This window comes from Scyliorhinus canicula, chromosome 18, assembly GCF_902713615.1.
Source record: "Scyliorhinus canicula chromosome 18, sScyCan1.1, whole genome shotgun sequence".
Lineage (NCBI taxonomy): Eukaryota > Metazoa > Chordata > Chondrichthyes > Carcharhiniformes > Scyliorhinidae > Scyliorhinus > Scyliorhinus canicula.
Window position 1 is genome coordinate 619,591 of NC_052163.1, and position 17,775 is coordinate 637,365.

Genomic DNA, 17,775 nt, shown 5'->3' on the forward strand with positions numbered 1-17,775 from the left:
CCCCCCCCCAGACTGGGATTACACTGGGGACCCCCCTAGACTGGGATTAAACTGGGGACCCCCCCAGACTGGGATTAAACTAGGGACCCCCCCCCCAGACTGGGATTACACTGCCCCCCCCCCAGACTGGGATTACACTGGGGACCCCCCCCCCAGACTGGGATTACACTGGGGACCCCTCCCCCCAGACTGGGGTTACACTGCCCCCCCCCAGACTGGGATTACACTGGGGACCCCCCCCCCCCCCCCAGGCTGGGATTACACTGGGGACCCCCCCCCCCCCCAGACTGGGATTACACTGGGGACCCCCCCCCCCAAGACTGGGATTACACTGGGGACCCCCCCCAGACTGGGATTACACTGGGGACCCCCCCCCCCCCCCAGACTGGGATTACACTGGGGACCCCCCCCAGACTGGGATTACACTGGGGACCCCCCTAGACTGGGATTAAACTGGGGACCCCCCCAGACTGGGATTAAACTAGGGACCCCCCCCCCAGACTGGGATTACACTGCCCCCCCCCCAGACTGGGATTACACTGGGGACCCCCCCCCCAGACTGGGATTACACTGGGGACCCCTCCCCCCAGACTGGGATTACACTGGGGACCCCCCCCCCAAGACTGGGATTACACTGCCCCCCCCAGACTGGGATTACACTGGGGACCCCCCTAGACTGGGATTAAACTGGGGACCCCCCCCCCAGACTGGGATTACACTGCCCCCCCCCCAGACTGGGATTACACTGGGGACCCCCCCCCCAAGACTGGGATTACACTGCCCCCCCCAGACTGAGATTACACTGGGGACCCCCCCCAGACTGGGGTTACACTGGGGACCCCCCTCCCCCCCCCAGACTGGGGTTACACTGCCCCCCCCCCAGACTGGGGTTACACTGGGGAAATACCCCAGGACTAGGATCATTACTATTGGCCTGGATTACACACGGATGTGGCTGATTTCCGCAGAACCTGTCGTGGAGGTGAGACCACGTGTTGCAATTAAACTGATGCCTTTGATTTCTATCCCAGCTTTTGAAGAACTTTTTTCACAGATTCTCGTTGATTGTGTGGTTCCCTTACCAAAAACACACAACTGAAATCGGTATTTGTTAACTATCATGGTGAGATCAACTGGATTCCCTGAAGACAGCCCACTCTGAAACATTTCAACTCAGAGAGTGGTGGAGGAATTCACCAAATTCTTTATCATATACGGCTAAATCCAATCTGATCTGGGTGTGAATTTCAGCTCAAATTTATTTACAGAAGTTCTGGATAATTTGAAGATAAAACAATGCCATCCATCAGCTTATTGCCCAGAGTCAGAGGTTAGAGAGGTGGCATCAATCTCTGAAAACCATGATGAAAGTATCTGGTCACGGTTACCCTAATGATTAAGACAAAGGGATTCCATTTTACTGTTTGCAATCTGTGATGCACCAAACTAATCTACTCAATTTAGTCCTTTTGAACTAGTACAGTTAGAGCACCACTCCAATTAATTCAGGAAAAAGTTGATAAAAATCAGAAGCAACGGTTCTATATTTATGTCTCAACTTTCTGAGAAAGACTAAATGGGGTGAGACTAAATTGGCAAAAGAACAGTTACTCAGCTCAGCACAGAAATGAAAACAGGAGCTGATAGAAAAACACAGGATCGAGGTTTTGTAGCAGGTCAGAAAGTCTTTGCCTTATTTCCTGTATCAGGAGAAACATTGAAAGCCAGATTCAGGGGGCTGTATTGAATTGAAAAGAAGGCGAGTGAGGTGAATTATTTGAGATACACACTGACAAACACAAATTGCACAGTGTTTTAAAAATAATGGGAGAGAGAGGAGGAGGACAAAAATCAGGTCTCAGCAGTTATGAAGCAGGAAGAGGAAAATAGGGGTAAAACTCTAACTGTAACTCCCTCAAATATAATTGGGTAATAAAAACGTCCTGGACAATGAGGACAACTGCTTATGTTATGTCTCAGACAATATTCGCAAGGAGCTGGAAGAGTTACTGCCGTCTCACAAAGGTATTTGTGGAGGCAAATGTGGTAGAACAAAAGTATACATAAATGATATAGATGTCGAGGATGCTGTTCCGATCAAACATCCATATTGGTTGAATCCCACAAAACAAGCACAAATACAGGAGATTGAGTTTATACTGAAAACTAATAGAGTTAAATTTTAGCAATTGGAGCTCTCCTATAGTGAAGGTGCCAAAGCCTGATAGAACACAAAGAATGAATATGGACTGCAGCAAAGTAAATACTGTCACCGGAAGAGATTCATTCCCTATTCTGCGATTGGATGTTGACTTGCTGGAGGTGTAGAGATAACTGCTCTTAGCTGAAATGGCAAAGGAGATCTCTGTCTTGGTGACACCCAGTGAACTCTATCAGTTCAGAGTAGTGAATGTTGGCATAAAGACTGCACCTCTGATGTTTAAAAGACTTACAAACAAGGTGATTCAAGGTTTGATTCACTGCACAGTTTATATCGACAATGATTTGGTTGTGTTCAGCCAAAATTGGCAGGACCACGGAAGACGCCTGAAGGAGCTATTTGAGCCAAACTATGAGAAACAGTTCAGGTTATGGGGAAATTTTGTTGCAGGAGGGTGACCAGGGAATCAAAAAAAACGGGAATATTTTTACAGAAAACTAAACAGTCATCAGAAGAGATATTCTACCATCAAAATAGAAATTTTAAGTCTAATACAGGCACTACAACACTTTGTTAGTAATCTTACAGAGACAGATGTGACAATTGGAAGTCTTTAGGAAATTGGATTTTAAATGTAGTGGGCAATGTAAGGATTTAAAGCCTGGGGTTAGTGTGGTTTGACTGGGGAAGTCCCTGGTGAGTTAATGATTTGCAGCTTGCAGTGAAGAGGAGATGAGGTCAGTTTTGGGAGGAGCTCATAGGAGCACAGAACCATTTTGAAAGCATTAGAAGATTAGTGTGTTGGGAGTAAACTGAAAAGAAGTAATCCATGATCAGGCAACTCTTATGTGAACCGTTGGTTAAAAAGCAGAGCAGCTTTTTCTGGAGACAAGGAAAAGGCTGAAACAATTCTGTTAAAGCAGCCATTTGAAGACATTTAGAGAGAATTTGAAGGGGGTCTCACAAGACCCAGGATCTGTTTTAGAATGCAAGTATCACTTTAGGCCTTTCATGTTTAAGATGGATTGAGAGCTGCATTTGATTCCCCTTGTTGTTGAATGGGAAATAGAGTAGTAGTGTTAATGTTTAATAACTGTTCATTTCGGGTATGAAGTTAAAATCAGTTTAATATTGTGCCTCATAAGAAAGTTGTGTTTTTAAAAATAACCAAACCCTATTTTTTCATGCAATCACTCCTGGAGAAAATCATTCTTTTGACACAGCCTTACAAAATAAAATAAAATATTGAGGTCTCGGTCCAGTACCCAAGCCACTTTGGAGTCTGATCGGGATAATAAAATTGGGGCCTCTTTACTGAGAATCTTAAATATAATCCCTTGTTTTACTTGGGGTTATTGAACTTGAAGACAGTGAGTGTGTGGAACAATTGCATTCTTTCAGGATTTGAAATTGAAATAGGGAGTGACTGGGGATGGCTGTTTCAATTGCAAACGTTTTCCTGGGTGTGGAAGCATCACTCAGGATGATTAACAAAGGGAAACTAAAACAAAACTTTTGGGCTTGACAGAGAAGTTGCAGTTAATCTTATCTAAAGGGGCGAGGAAGGCAGAGATAGTAGAAGCCACAGCTCAATATTTAAACTTGCTTCAGACACAGTCTGAATCATTAGAATTAGCTCGAATTCAATAACAAATGAAACAATTATAAATGCAGGAAAAAGAAAAACAGAAAAAATAGAACTCAAGAGATTTGAAGAGGAAGAAAAAGGAGAGATTGGCAATGGCAGAAGAAAAAGAGAGGACAGAAAGGAAAAAGAGAGGAAAGAAGAAAGAAAAGTGCTGGGAAGACAGACTCAGTAAAACAGGATAAGCCAGTGGGGTTTATTAAAGTTAGAGGAAAAGCAATGTCCCAGTGGAAGAGGTGACACAGTGTACAGTCTGATCAGACGTTGGTGCACAAGCAGGTCGCAGAACGTTTTAAGGATTTTATTTGTGAGGATACGGTTTACTCATGTGAACAAGGTGGAGTACATAAGAACATAAGAACTAGGAGCAGGAGTAGGCCACCTGGCCCCTCGAGCCTGCTCCACCATTCAATGAGATCATGGCTGATCTTTTGTGGACTCAGCTCCACTTTCCGGCCCAAACACCATAACCCTTAATCCCTTTATTATTCAAAAAACTATCTATCTTTACCTTAAAAACATGTATTGAAGGAGCCTCAACTGCTTCACTGGGCAAGGAATTCCATAGATTCACAACCCTTTGGGTGAAGAAGTTCCTCCTAAACTCAGTCCTAAATCTACTTCCCCTTATTTTGAGGCTATGTCCCCTAGTTTCTGCTTTATGAACCCATGCTGCGTCTGCCCAATGGGACAATTTCTATCCAGATGCCTCGCTATTTCTTCCTTGATGATAGATTCCAGCATCCTCCCTATTACCGAAGTTAAGCTCACTGGCCTATAATTTCCTGTTCTCTGCCTACCTCCTTTTTTAAACAGTGGTGTCATGTTTGCTAATTTCCAATCCACCGGGACCACCCCAGAGTCTAGTGAATTTCGGTAAATTATCACTAGTGCATTTGCAATTTCCCTAGCCATTTCGTTTAGCACTCTGGGATGCATTCCATCAGGGCCAGGAGACTTGTCTATCTTTAGCCCCATTAGTTTGCCCATCACTCCCTCCTTAGTGATAACAATCCTCTCAAGGTCCTCACCTGCTATAGCCTCATTTCTATCAGTCGCTGGCATTTTATTTGTGTCTTCCACTGTGAAGACCGACCCAAAATACCTGTTCAGTTCCTCAGCCATTTCCTCATCTCCCATTATTAAAACTCCCTTCTCATCCTCTAAAGGACCAATATTTACCTTAGCCACTCTTTTTTGTTTTATATATTTGTAAAAACATCTACTGTCTGTTTTTATATTCTGAGCACGTTTACTCTCATAATCTATCTTACTCTTCTTTATAGCTTTTTTAGTAGCTTTCTGTTGCCCCCTAAAGATTTCCCAGTCCTCTAGTCTCCCAGCAATCTTTGCCACTTTATATGCTTTTTCCTTCAATTTGATACTCTCCCTTATTTCCTTAGATATCCACGGTCGATTTTCCCTCTTTCTACCGTCCTTCCTTTTTGTTGGTATAAACCTTTGCTGAGCACTGTGAAAAATCGCATGGAATCGCTTGAGTAGGTAAGAAGATTAAGATCTTAGGGATAAGGAGCAAGTCAGTCTTTAATGGTGAGAGATAAGGAGATATGGGGTAGGACAGTGTTGGCGTAATTGTAGCTACTTGTTTCGGTTTTGGTTGAAATCAATGTAATGTTGTGTCTCATAATAAAGTTTTGCTTTAAAAATAACCAAACCCTGTTTTTATGCAATCAGTCTTTCCACACAAGATTACAAAATAAAATAAACTATTGGGGTTTGTAGTTTTGGTCCAGTATCTGAGCCACTGTTGAGGTCTGGATCGTAATTCAGTTGTATATACAGATCATTATCCCTTAAGGTTCCTGGAAAAGTTAAGACCTCAGCACAAGACTATTTCATTGGAATTTATGATTACAACCATTTAATTGTTTTTAAATTCATGTTGCTGGACGAGCCAATGTGACACAGTTGCTCAGTTAGGAGTTTAAAGAACTGTTGCGAATGGACACAAGTTAAAACAGGTTTAAAAAAATGTTGTACCACGTAAAGTTAAAATGAAGACGTCTTTTAAAATTTAGACATCTCATTTTTGTCTTTAGATGGGACACGTCACAAAATAGTAGGATGCTATTAAAATTAATGCTTTTTTGCACAAGTAAAGTCAATCTGCCATGTATTTTGTAAACCATGTCTTGGGCAGCAACTAAGAGAAAGGAAGGAACAGAGAACAAAGAACAAAGGAAATTACAGCACAGGAACAGGCCCTTCGGCCCTCCCAGCCTGCGCCGATCCAGATCCTTTATCTAAACCTGTCGCCTATTTTCCAAGGTCTACTTCCCTCTGTTCCCACCCGTTCATATACCTGTCTAGATGCATCTTAAATGATGCTATCGTGCCCGCCTCTACCACCTCCGCTGGTAAAGCGTTCCAGGCACCCACCACCCTCTGCGTAAAAACGTTCCACGCACATCTCCCTTAAACTTTCCCCCTCTCACCTTGAAATCGTGACCCCTTGTAACTAACACCCCCACTCTTGGAAAAAGCTTGTTGCTATCCACCGTCCATACCTCTCATAATTTTGTAGACCTCAATCAGGTCCCCCCTCAACCTCCGTCTTTTCAACGAAAACAATCCTAATCTACTCAACCTTTCTTCATAGCTAGCACCCTCCATACCAGGCAACATCCTGGTGAACCTCCTCTGCACCCTCTCCAAGGCATCCACATCTTTCTGGTAATGTGGCGACCAGAACTGCACGCAGTATTCCAAATGTGGCCTAACCAAAGTCCTATACAACTGTAACATGACCTGCCGACTCTCGTACTCAATACCCCGTCCGATGAAGGCAAGCATGCTGTATGCCTTCATGACCACTCTATCGACCTGCGTAGCCACCTTCAGGGTACAATCCGAGCACGGATCCCTGTGGAACACCACTCGTCACCTTTCTCCATTTTGAGACACTCCCTTCCACCACTACTCTCTGTCTCCTGTTGCCCAGCCAGTTCTTTATCCATCTAACTAGTACACCCTGAACCCCATACGACTTCACTTTTTCCATCAACCTGCCATGGGAAACCTTATCAAACGCCTTACTAAAGTCCATATATATGACATCTACAGCCCTTCCCTCATCAATTAACTTTGTCACTTCCTCAAAGAATTCTATTAGGTTTGTAAGACATGACCTTCCCTGCACAAAACCATGCTGCCTATCACTGATAAGTCTATTTTCTTCCAGATGTGAATAGATCCTATCCCTCAGTATCTTCTCCAACAGTTTGCCTACCACTGATGTCAAGCTCACAGGTCTATAATTCCCTGGATTATCCCTGCTACCTTTCTTAAACAAAGGGACAACATTAGCAATTCTCCAGTCCTCCGGGACCTCACCCGTGCTCAAGGATGATGCAAAGATATCTGTTAAGGCCCCAGCTATTTCGACCCTCGCTTCCCTCAGTAACCTGGGATAGATCCCATCCGGTCCTGGGGACTTGTCCACCTTAATGTCTTTTAGAATACCCAAAACTTCCCCCTTCCGTATGACAACTTGACCTAGAGTATTTAAACAACCATCCCTGGCCTCAACATCCATCCTGTCCCTCTCCTTGGTGAATACCGATGCAAAGTACTCATTAAGAATCTCACCCATTTCCTCTGAGTCCACGCATAAATTCCCTCTTTTGTCTTTAAGTGGGCTAATCCTTTCTCTAGTTACCCTCTTGCTCCTTATATAGGAATAAAAGGCTTTGGGATTTTCCTTAACCCTGTTAGCCAAAGATATTTCATGACCCCTTTTAGCCCTCTTTATTGCGCGTTTGAGATTTGTCCTACTTTCCCGATATTCCTCCAAAGCTTCATCAGTTTTGAGTCGCCTCGATCCTATGTATGCTTCCTTTTTCATCTTAGCTAGTCTCACAATTCCACCCGTCATCCATGGTTCCCTAATCTTGCCATTTCTATCCCTCATTTTCACAGGGACATGTCTGTCCTGCACTCTAATCAACCTTTCCTTAAAAGACTCCCAGATTTCAAATGTGGATTTACCCTTAAACAGCTGCTCCCAGTCCACATTCCCTAGCTCCTGCCGAATTTTGTTATACTTGGCCTTTCCCCAATTTAGCACTCTTCCTTTTGGACCCCTCTTGTCCTTGTCCATGAGTATTCTAAAACTTACGGAATTGTGATCGCTATTCCCAAAGTAATCACCGACTGAAACTTCAACCACCTGGCCGGGATCATTCCCCAATACCAGGTCCAGTATGGCCCCTTCCCGAGTTGGACTATTTACCAACTCGCTCACACCAACTCTCTCACACCAACTCTCTCACACCAACTCTCTCACACCAACTCTCTCACACCAACTCTCTCACACCAGCTCGCTCACACCATCTCGCTCACACCAGCTCGCTCACACCAACTCTCTCACACCATCTCGCTCACACCATCTCGCTCACACCAACTCGCTCACACCAGCTCGCTCACACCAACTCGCTCACACCAACTCTCTCACACCAACTCTCTCACACCAACTCTCTCACACCAACTCTCTCACACCAACTCTCTCACACCAACTCTCTCACACCAACTCTCTCACACCAACTCTCTCACACCAACTCGCTCACACCAACTCTCTCACACCAACTCTCTCACACCATCTCGCTCACACCAACTCTCTCACACCAACTCTCTCACACCAACTCTCTCACACCAACTCTCTCACACCAACTCTCTCACACCAACTCTCTCACACCAACTCTCTCACACCAACTCGCTCACACCAACTCACTCACACCAGCTCTCTCACACCATCTCGCTCACACCAACTCTCTCACACCAACTCTCTCACACCAACTCTCTCACACCAACTCTCTCACACCATCTCGCTCACACCAACTCTCTCACACCAACTCGCTCACACCAACTCTCTCACACCAACTCTCTCACACCATCTCGCTCACACCAACTCTCTCACACCAACTCTCTCACACCAACTCTCTTACACCAACTCTCTCACACCAACTCTCTCACACCAACTCTCTCACACCAACTCTCTCACACCAACTCGCTCACACCAACTCGCTCACACCAACACTCTCACACCATCTCGCTCACACCAACTCTCTCACACCAACTCTCTCACACCAACTCTCTCACACCAACTCTCTCACACCAACTCTCTCACACCAACTCTCTCACACCAACTCTCTCACACCAACTCTCTCACACCAACTCTCTCACACCATCTCGCTCACACCAACTCGCTCACACCAACTCTCTCACACCAACTCGCTCACACCAACTCTCTCACACCAACTCGCTCACACCAACTCTCTCACACCAGCTCGCTCACACCAACTCTCTCACACCAACTCTCTCACACCAACTCGCTCACACCAACTCTCTCACACCAACTCTCTCACACCAACTCTCTCACACCAACTCGCTCACACCATCTCGCTCACACCAACTCTCTCACACCAACTGGCTCACACCAGCTCGCTCACACCAACTCTCTCACACCAACTCTCTCACACCAACTCTCTCACACCATCTCGCTCACACCAACTCGCTCACACCAACTCTCTCACACCAACTCTCTCACACCAACTCTCTCACACCAACTCTCTCACACCAACTCGCTCACACCAACTGGCTCACACCAACTCTCTCACACCAACTCTCTCACACCATCTCGCTCACACCAACTCTCTCACACCAACTCTCTCACACCAACTCTCTCACACCAACTCTCTCACACCAACTCTCTCACACCAACTCTCTCACACCAACTCGCTCACACCAACTCTCTCACACCATCTCGCTCACACCAACACTCTCACACCAACTCGCTCACACCAACTCTCTCACACCATCTCGCTCACACCAACTCTCTCACACCAACTCTCTCACACCAACTCTCTCACACCAACTCTCTCACACCAACTCTCTCACACCATCTCGCTCACACCAACTCTCTCACACCAACTCTCTCACACCATCTCGCTCACACCAACTCTCTCACACCAACTGGCTCACACCAACTCTCTCACACCAACTCGTTCACACCAACTCGCTCACACCAACTCTCTCACACCAACTCTCTCACACCAACTCGCTCACACCAACTCTCTCACACCAACTCGCTCACACCAACTCGCTCACACCATCTCGCTCACACCAACTCGCTCACACCATCTCGCTCACACCAACTCGCTCACACCAGCTCGCTCACACCAACTCGCTCACACCATCTCGCTCACACCAACTCTCTCACACCAACTCTCTCACACCAACTCTCTCACACCATCTCGCTCACAGCAACTCGCTCACACCATCTCGCTCACACCAACTCTCTCACACCAACTCTCTCACACCAACTCTCTCACACCAACTCTCTCACACCAACTCGCTCACACCAACTCTCTCACACCAACTCTCTCACACCAACTCGCTCACACCAACTCGCTCACACCAACTGGCTCACACCATCTCGCTCACACCAACTCGCTCACACCAACTCTCTCACACCAACTCTCTCACACCAACTCTCTCACACCAACTCTCTCACACCATCTCGCTCACACCAACTGGCTCACACCAACTCGCTCACACCAACTCTCTCACACCAACTCTCTCACACCAACTCTCTCACACCAACTGGCTCACACCAACTCTCTCACACCATCTCGCTCACACCAACTCTCTCACACCAACTCTCTCACACCAACTCTCTCACACCAACTGGCTCACACCAACTCGCTCACACCAACTCTCTCACACCAACTCGCTCACACCAACTCTCTCACACCAACTCTCTCACACCATCTCGCTCACACCAACTCGCTCACACCATCTCGCTCACACCAACTCGCTCACACCATCTCGCTCACACCAACTCACTCACACCAACTCGCTCACACCATCTCGCTCACACCAATTCGCTCACACCATCTCGCTCACACCAACTGGCTCACACCAACTCCCTCACACCAACTCTCTCACACCAACTCTCTCACACCAACTCTCTCACACCATCTCGCTCACACCAGCCCTCTCACACCAACTCTCTCACACCAACTCTCTCACACCAACTCTCTCACACCATCTCGCTCACACCAACTCTCTCACACCATCTCGCTCACACCAACTCTCTCACACCAACTCTCTCACACCAACTCTCTCACACCAACTCACTCACACCAGCTCGCTCACACCAACTCGCTCACACCAACTCGCTCACACCAACTCTCTCACACCAACTCGCTCACACCAACTCTCTCACACCAACTCTCTCACACCAACTGGCTCACACCAACTCTCTCACACCAACTCTCTCACACCAACTCTCTCACACCAACTCTCTCACACCAACTCTCTCACACCAACTCTCTCACACCAACTCGCTCACACAATCTCACTCACACCATCTCTCTCACACCAACTCTCTCACACCAACTCTCTCACACCAACTCGTTCACACCAACATAAACAGTCGAACAACCTGCATTCCACTAGACTGTGGGAGGAAACCGGAGCACCCGGAGGAAACCCACACAGACACGGGGAGAACATGCAGACTACACACAGTGACCCAAGCCGGGAATCGAACCTGGGATCCTGGCACCGTGAAGCAACAGTGCTAACCACTGTTCCAACTTGTTGCCCAATACCACTCACTGTAACACTCTGATATACCCCACACCCCTCACTGTAACACTGATATACCCCACACCCCTCACTGTAACACTGATATACCCCACACCCCTCACTGTAACACTGATATACCCCACACCCCTCACTGTAGCACTCTGATATACCCAACACCCTTCACTGTAACACTCTGATATACCCCACACCCCTCACTGTAACACTCTGATATACCCCACACCCCTCACTGCAACACTCTGATATACCCACACCCCTCACTGTAACACTCTGATATACCCCACACCCCTCACTGTAACACTCTGATATACCCACACCCCTCACTGTAACACTCTGATATACCCCACACCCCTCACTGTAACTCTGATATGCCCCACACCCCTCACTGTAACACTCTGATATACCCCACACCCCTCACTGTAACACTGATATACCCCACACACCTCACTGTAACACTCTGATATACCCCACTCCCCTCACTGTAACACTGATATACCCCACACCCCTCACTGTAACACTGATATACCCCACACCCCTCACTGTAACACTGATATACCCCACATCCCTCGCTGTAACACTCTGATATACCCCACATCCCTCACTGTAACACTCTGATATACCCCACATCCCTCACTGTAACTCTGATATACCCGTCCCTCACTGTAACACTCTGATATACCCCACACCCCGAACTGTAACACTGATGTACCCCACACCTCTCACTGTAACACTCTGATATACCCCACACCCTCACTGTAACACTCCGATATACCCCACACCCCTCACTGTAACACTGATATACCCCACAGCCCTCAATGTAACACTCTGATATACCCCACACCCCTCACTGTAACACTCTGATATACCCACACCCCTCACTGTAACACGCTGATATACCCCACACCCCTCACTGTAACTCTGATATACCCCACACCCCTCACTGTAACACTGATATACCCCACAGCCCTCACTGTAACACTCTGATATACCCCACACCCCTCACTGTAACACTGATATACCCCACACCCCTCACTGCAACACTGATATACCCCACACCCCTCACTGTAACACTCTGATGTACCCCACAGCCCTCACTGTAACACTGATATACCCCCCACCCCTCACTGTAACACTGATATGCCCCACACCCCTCACTGTAACACTGATATACCCCACACCCCTCACTGTAACACTCTGATATACCCCACGCCCCCCACTGTTACACTCTGATATACTCCACATTCCTCACTGTAACTCTGATATACCCCACACCCCTCACTGTAACACTCGGATATACCCCACACCCCTCACTGTAACACTCTGATATACCCAACACCCCTCACTGCAACACTGATATACCCCACACCTCTCACTGCGACACTGATATACCCCACACACCTCACTGTAACACTGATATACCCCACAACCCTCACTGTAACACTCTGATGTACCCCACAGCCCTCACTGTAACACTGATATACCCCACATCCCTCACTGTAACACTGATATACCCCACACCCCTCACTGTAACACTGATATACCCCACACCCCTCACTGTAACACTCTGATATACCCCACACCCCTCACTGTAACACTCTAATATACACCACACCCCTCACTGTAACACTCTGATATACCCAACCCCCCTCACTGTAACACTCTGATATACCCCACACCCCTCACTGTAACTCTGATATACCCCACACCCCGAACTGTAACACTGATGTACCCCACACCTCTCACTGTAACACTCTGATATACCCCACACCCTCACTGTAACACTCCGATATACCCCACACCCCTCACTGTAACACTGATATACCCCACAGCCCTCAATGTAACACTCTGATATACCCCACACCCCTCACTGTAACACTCTGATATACCCACACCCCTCACTGTAACACGCTGATATACCCCACACCCCTCACTGTAACTCTGATATACCCCACACCCCTCACTGTAACACTGATATACCCCACAGCCCTCACTGTAACACTCTGATATACCCCACACCCCTCACTGTAACACTGATATACCCCACACCCCTCACTGCAACACTGATATACCCCACACCCCTCACTGTAACACTCTGATGTACCCCACAGCCCTCACTGTAACACTGATATACCCCCCACCCCTCACTGTAACACTGATATGCCCCACACCCCTCACTGTAACACTGATATACCCCACACCCCTCACTGTAACACTCTGATATACCCCACGCCCCCCACTGTTACACTCTGATATACTCCACATTCCTCACTGTAACTCTGATATACCCCACACCCCTCACTGTAACACTCGGATATACCCCACACCCCTCACTGTAACACTCTGATATACCCAACACCCCTCACTGCAACACTGATATACCCCACACCTCTCACTGCGACACTGATATACCCCACACACCTCACTGTAACACTGATATACCCCACAACCCTCACTGTAACACTCTGATGTACCCCACAGCCCTCACTGTAACACTGATATACCCCACATCCCTCACTGTAACACTGATATACCCCACACCCCTCACTGTAACACTGATATACCCCACACCCCTCACTGTAACACTCTGATATACCCCACACCCCTCACTGTAACACTCTGATATACCCAACCCCCCTCACTGTAACACTCTGATATACCCCACACCCCTCACTGTAACTCTGATATACCCCACACCCCTCACTGTAACACTCTGATATACCCCACACCCTCACTGTAACTCTGATATACCCCACGTCCCTCACTGTAACACTCTGATATACCCCACACCCCTCACTGTAACACTGATGTACCCCACACCTCTCACTGTAACACTCCGATATGCCCCACACCCCTCACTGTAACACTCTGATATGCCTCACAGCCCTCACTGTAACTGTCTGATATATCAGAAACCCCTCACTGTAACACTCTGATATACCCCACACCCCTCACTGTAACACTCTGATATACTCCACACCCCTCATTGTAACACTCTGATATACCCCACCTCCCTCACTGTAATACTCTGATATACCCTACACCCCTCACTGTAACACTGATATACCCCACACACCTCAATGTAACACTGATATACCCCACACCCCTCACTGTAACACTCTGATACACCCCACACCTATCACTGTAACATTCTCAAATACCCCACACCCCTCACTGTTACACTCTGACATACCCCTCACTGTACCACTCTGATATACCCCACACCCCTCACTGTAACACTGATATACCCCACACCCCTCACTGTAACACTCTGATATACCCCACACCCCTCACTGTAACACTCTGATATACCCCACCCCTCACTGTGACACTCTGATATACCCCACACCCCTCACTGTAACACTGATATACCCCTCACCCCTAACTGTAACACTGATATACCCCTCACTGCAACGCTCTGATATACCCCACACCCCTCACTGTAACACTGATATACCCCACAGCCCTCACTGTAACACTGATATACCCCACTTCCCTCACTGTAACACTCTGATATACCCCACACCCCTCACTGTAACACTGATATACCCACACCCCTCACTGTAACCTCTGATATACCCCACACCCCTCACTGTAACACTCTGATATACCCCACACCCCTCACTGTAACACTGATATATCCCACACCCCTCACTGTAACACTGATATACCCCACACCCCTCACTGTAACACTGATATACCCCACACCCCTCACTGTAACACTGATAGAACCCACACCCCTCACTGTAACACTGATATCCTCACACCCCTCACTGTAACACTCTGATATACCCCACACCCCTCACTGTAACACTGATATACCCCACACCCCTCACTGTAACACTGATATACCCCACACCCCTCACTGTAACATTCTGATATACCCCACACCCCTCACTGTAACACTGATATACCCCCACACCCCTCACTGTGAACACTGATATACCCCACACCCCTCACTGTAACACTCTGATATACCCCACACCCCTCACTGTAACACTGATATACCCCACACCCCTCACTGTAACACTGATATACCCCACACCCCTCACTGTAACACTGATATACCCCACACCCCTCACTGTAACACTGATATACCCCACACCCCTCACTGTAACACTGATATACCCCACACCCCTCACTGTAACACTGATATACCCCACACCCCTCACTGTAACACTGATATACCCCACACCCCTCACTGTAACACTGATATACCCCACACCCCTCACTGTAACACTGATATACCCCACACCCCTCACTGTAACACTGATATATCCCACACCCCTCACTGTAACACTGATATACCCCACACCCCTCACTGTAACTCTCTGATATACCCCACCTCCCTCACCGTAACACTCTGATATACCCCACACCCCTCACTGTAACACTGATATACCCCACACCCCTCACTGTAACACTCTGACCGGTCTCCCTGGCTCTGGAATCAACACTCGAACACCTCGACAACAAGGACACCTCCATCAGACTGCTGTTCATCGACTACAGCTCCGCCTTCAACACCATTATCCCAACAAGACTAATAACCAAACTCTGCAATCTTGGACTTGACCCCTCCCTGTGCAGCTGGATCCTCGACTTCCTCACCAACAGACCGCAATCTGCCAGGATCGGCAACAGCACCTCCTCCACAATAGACCTCAACACCGGGGCCCCGCAAGGATGTGTGCTCAGTCCTCTACTGTACTCCCTATACACTCACAATTGTGTGGCAAGATTTAATTCCAACTCAATCTGTAAGTTTGCAGATGATACGACTGTGGTGGGCCGCATCTCAAATGACGACGAGTCAGACTAAAGAGGGGCGATAGATCACTTGATTGCATGGTGCACTGAAAATAACCTCTCTCTAAATGTCGGAAAGACCAAGGAACTGATCATCGACTTCAGGAAGCGCAGCACGACACACACTCCCGTCTGCAGCAATGGCTCCGAAGTGGAGATGGTCGATAGCTTTAAGTTCCTGGGGGTCACCATCACCAAAAATCTGTCCTGGTCCACCCACGTCGACGCTACGACTAAGAAAGCACAACAGCGCCTGTACTTCCTCAGGAAACTAAGGAAATTCGGCATGTCCACATTAACCCTTACCAACTTTTACAGATGCACCACAGAAAGCATCCTATCCGGCTGCATTACAGCCTGGTATGGCAACTGCTCTGCCCAAGACCGCAGGAAACCTCAGAGTGTGGTGAACTCAGCCCAACACACACAATCTTGCCACCCCCACATTGATTCTGTCTACACCTCCCGTTGCCTCAGGAAGGCAGACAGCATTATCAGAGACCCCTCCCACCCAGGCATTGCCTTCTTCCAGACCCTTCCATCAGGCAGAAGGTACAGAAGTCTGAAGACTCGCACATCCAGACATAGGAACAGCTTCTTCCCCACAGCTACCAGACTCCTCAACGACTCCCCCTCGGACTGATCTGTTCCCAGTAAGAACACTATTCACAACACCCTATGCTGCTCTTGCTCATGTATTTGCTTTGCTTGGCCCCTTGTTCCGCACTGTAACCAATCACTGTTTGTCGATGTTCTCTGTTGATTATTCTTTTGTCTACTATGTACGTACTGTATACGTTCCCTTGGCCGCAGAAAAATACTTTTCACTGAACTTCGGTACATGTGACAATAAATCAAATCAAAATGATAAACCCACAGCCATCAATATGACATGTGTGGGGAGCCGATATGTGGGCGGACCGGAAGCGGGTTGGGGACGGTGTATGAGTCGGACCGGAAGCGGATTGGGGACGGTGTTTGAGTCGGACCGGATGCGGGTTGGGGACAGTGGGTGAGGCGGACCGGAAGCGGGTTGGGGACGGTGTTTGAGTCGGACCGTAAGCGGGTTGGGACAGTGGGTGAGACGGACCGGAAGCGGGTTGGGGACAGTGTGTGAGGCGGACCGGACGCGGGTTGGGGACAGCGTCTGAGGCGGACCGGAAGCGGTTTGGGGACGTGTTTGTGTCGGACCGGACGCGGGTTGGGGACAGCGTGTGAGGCGGACCGGAAGCGGGTTGGGGACAGTGATTGTGGCGGACTGGAATCGGGCTGGGGACAGTGGTTGTGGCGGACTGGAAGCGGGTTGGGGACAGCGGTTGTGGCGGACCGGAAGCGGGTTGGGGGCGGTGTTTGAGTCGGACCGGAAGCGGGTTGGGGACAGTGGTTGTGGCGGACCGGAAGCGGGTTGGGGACGGTGTGTGAGGCGGACCGGAAGCAGAGTCCATGCGCGATGGCCGAGTTGGTGCAGCGCCGGTTGGAGCTGCGGCTCCCGGAGTTGGAACAACTTCAGAGAATGAGAGCGCTGAGCGGGGGG

At 48.3% G+C, this 17,775-nt stretch overlaps 1 protein-coding gene across 1 annotated transcript in view; it reads left to right on the forward strand.

Moving 5' to 3' along the window:
- The first annotated feature begins 2,349 nt into the window (after positions 1-2,349).
- Positions 2,350-17,775, forward strand: part of utp6 (UTP6 small subunit processome component) — a 52,763-nt gene continuing 37,337 nt past the window's right edge. The window contains exon 1 of the mRNA XM_038777894.1: positions 2,350-2,460. Within this exon, the coding sequence (XP_038633822.1) occupies positions 2,350-2,460 (111 nt within the window). The remainder of the gene's footprint in view (positions 2,461-17,775) is intronic.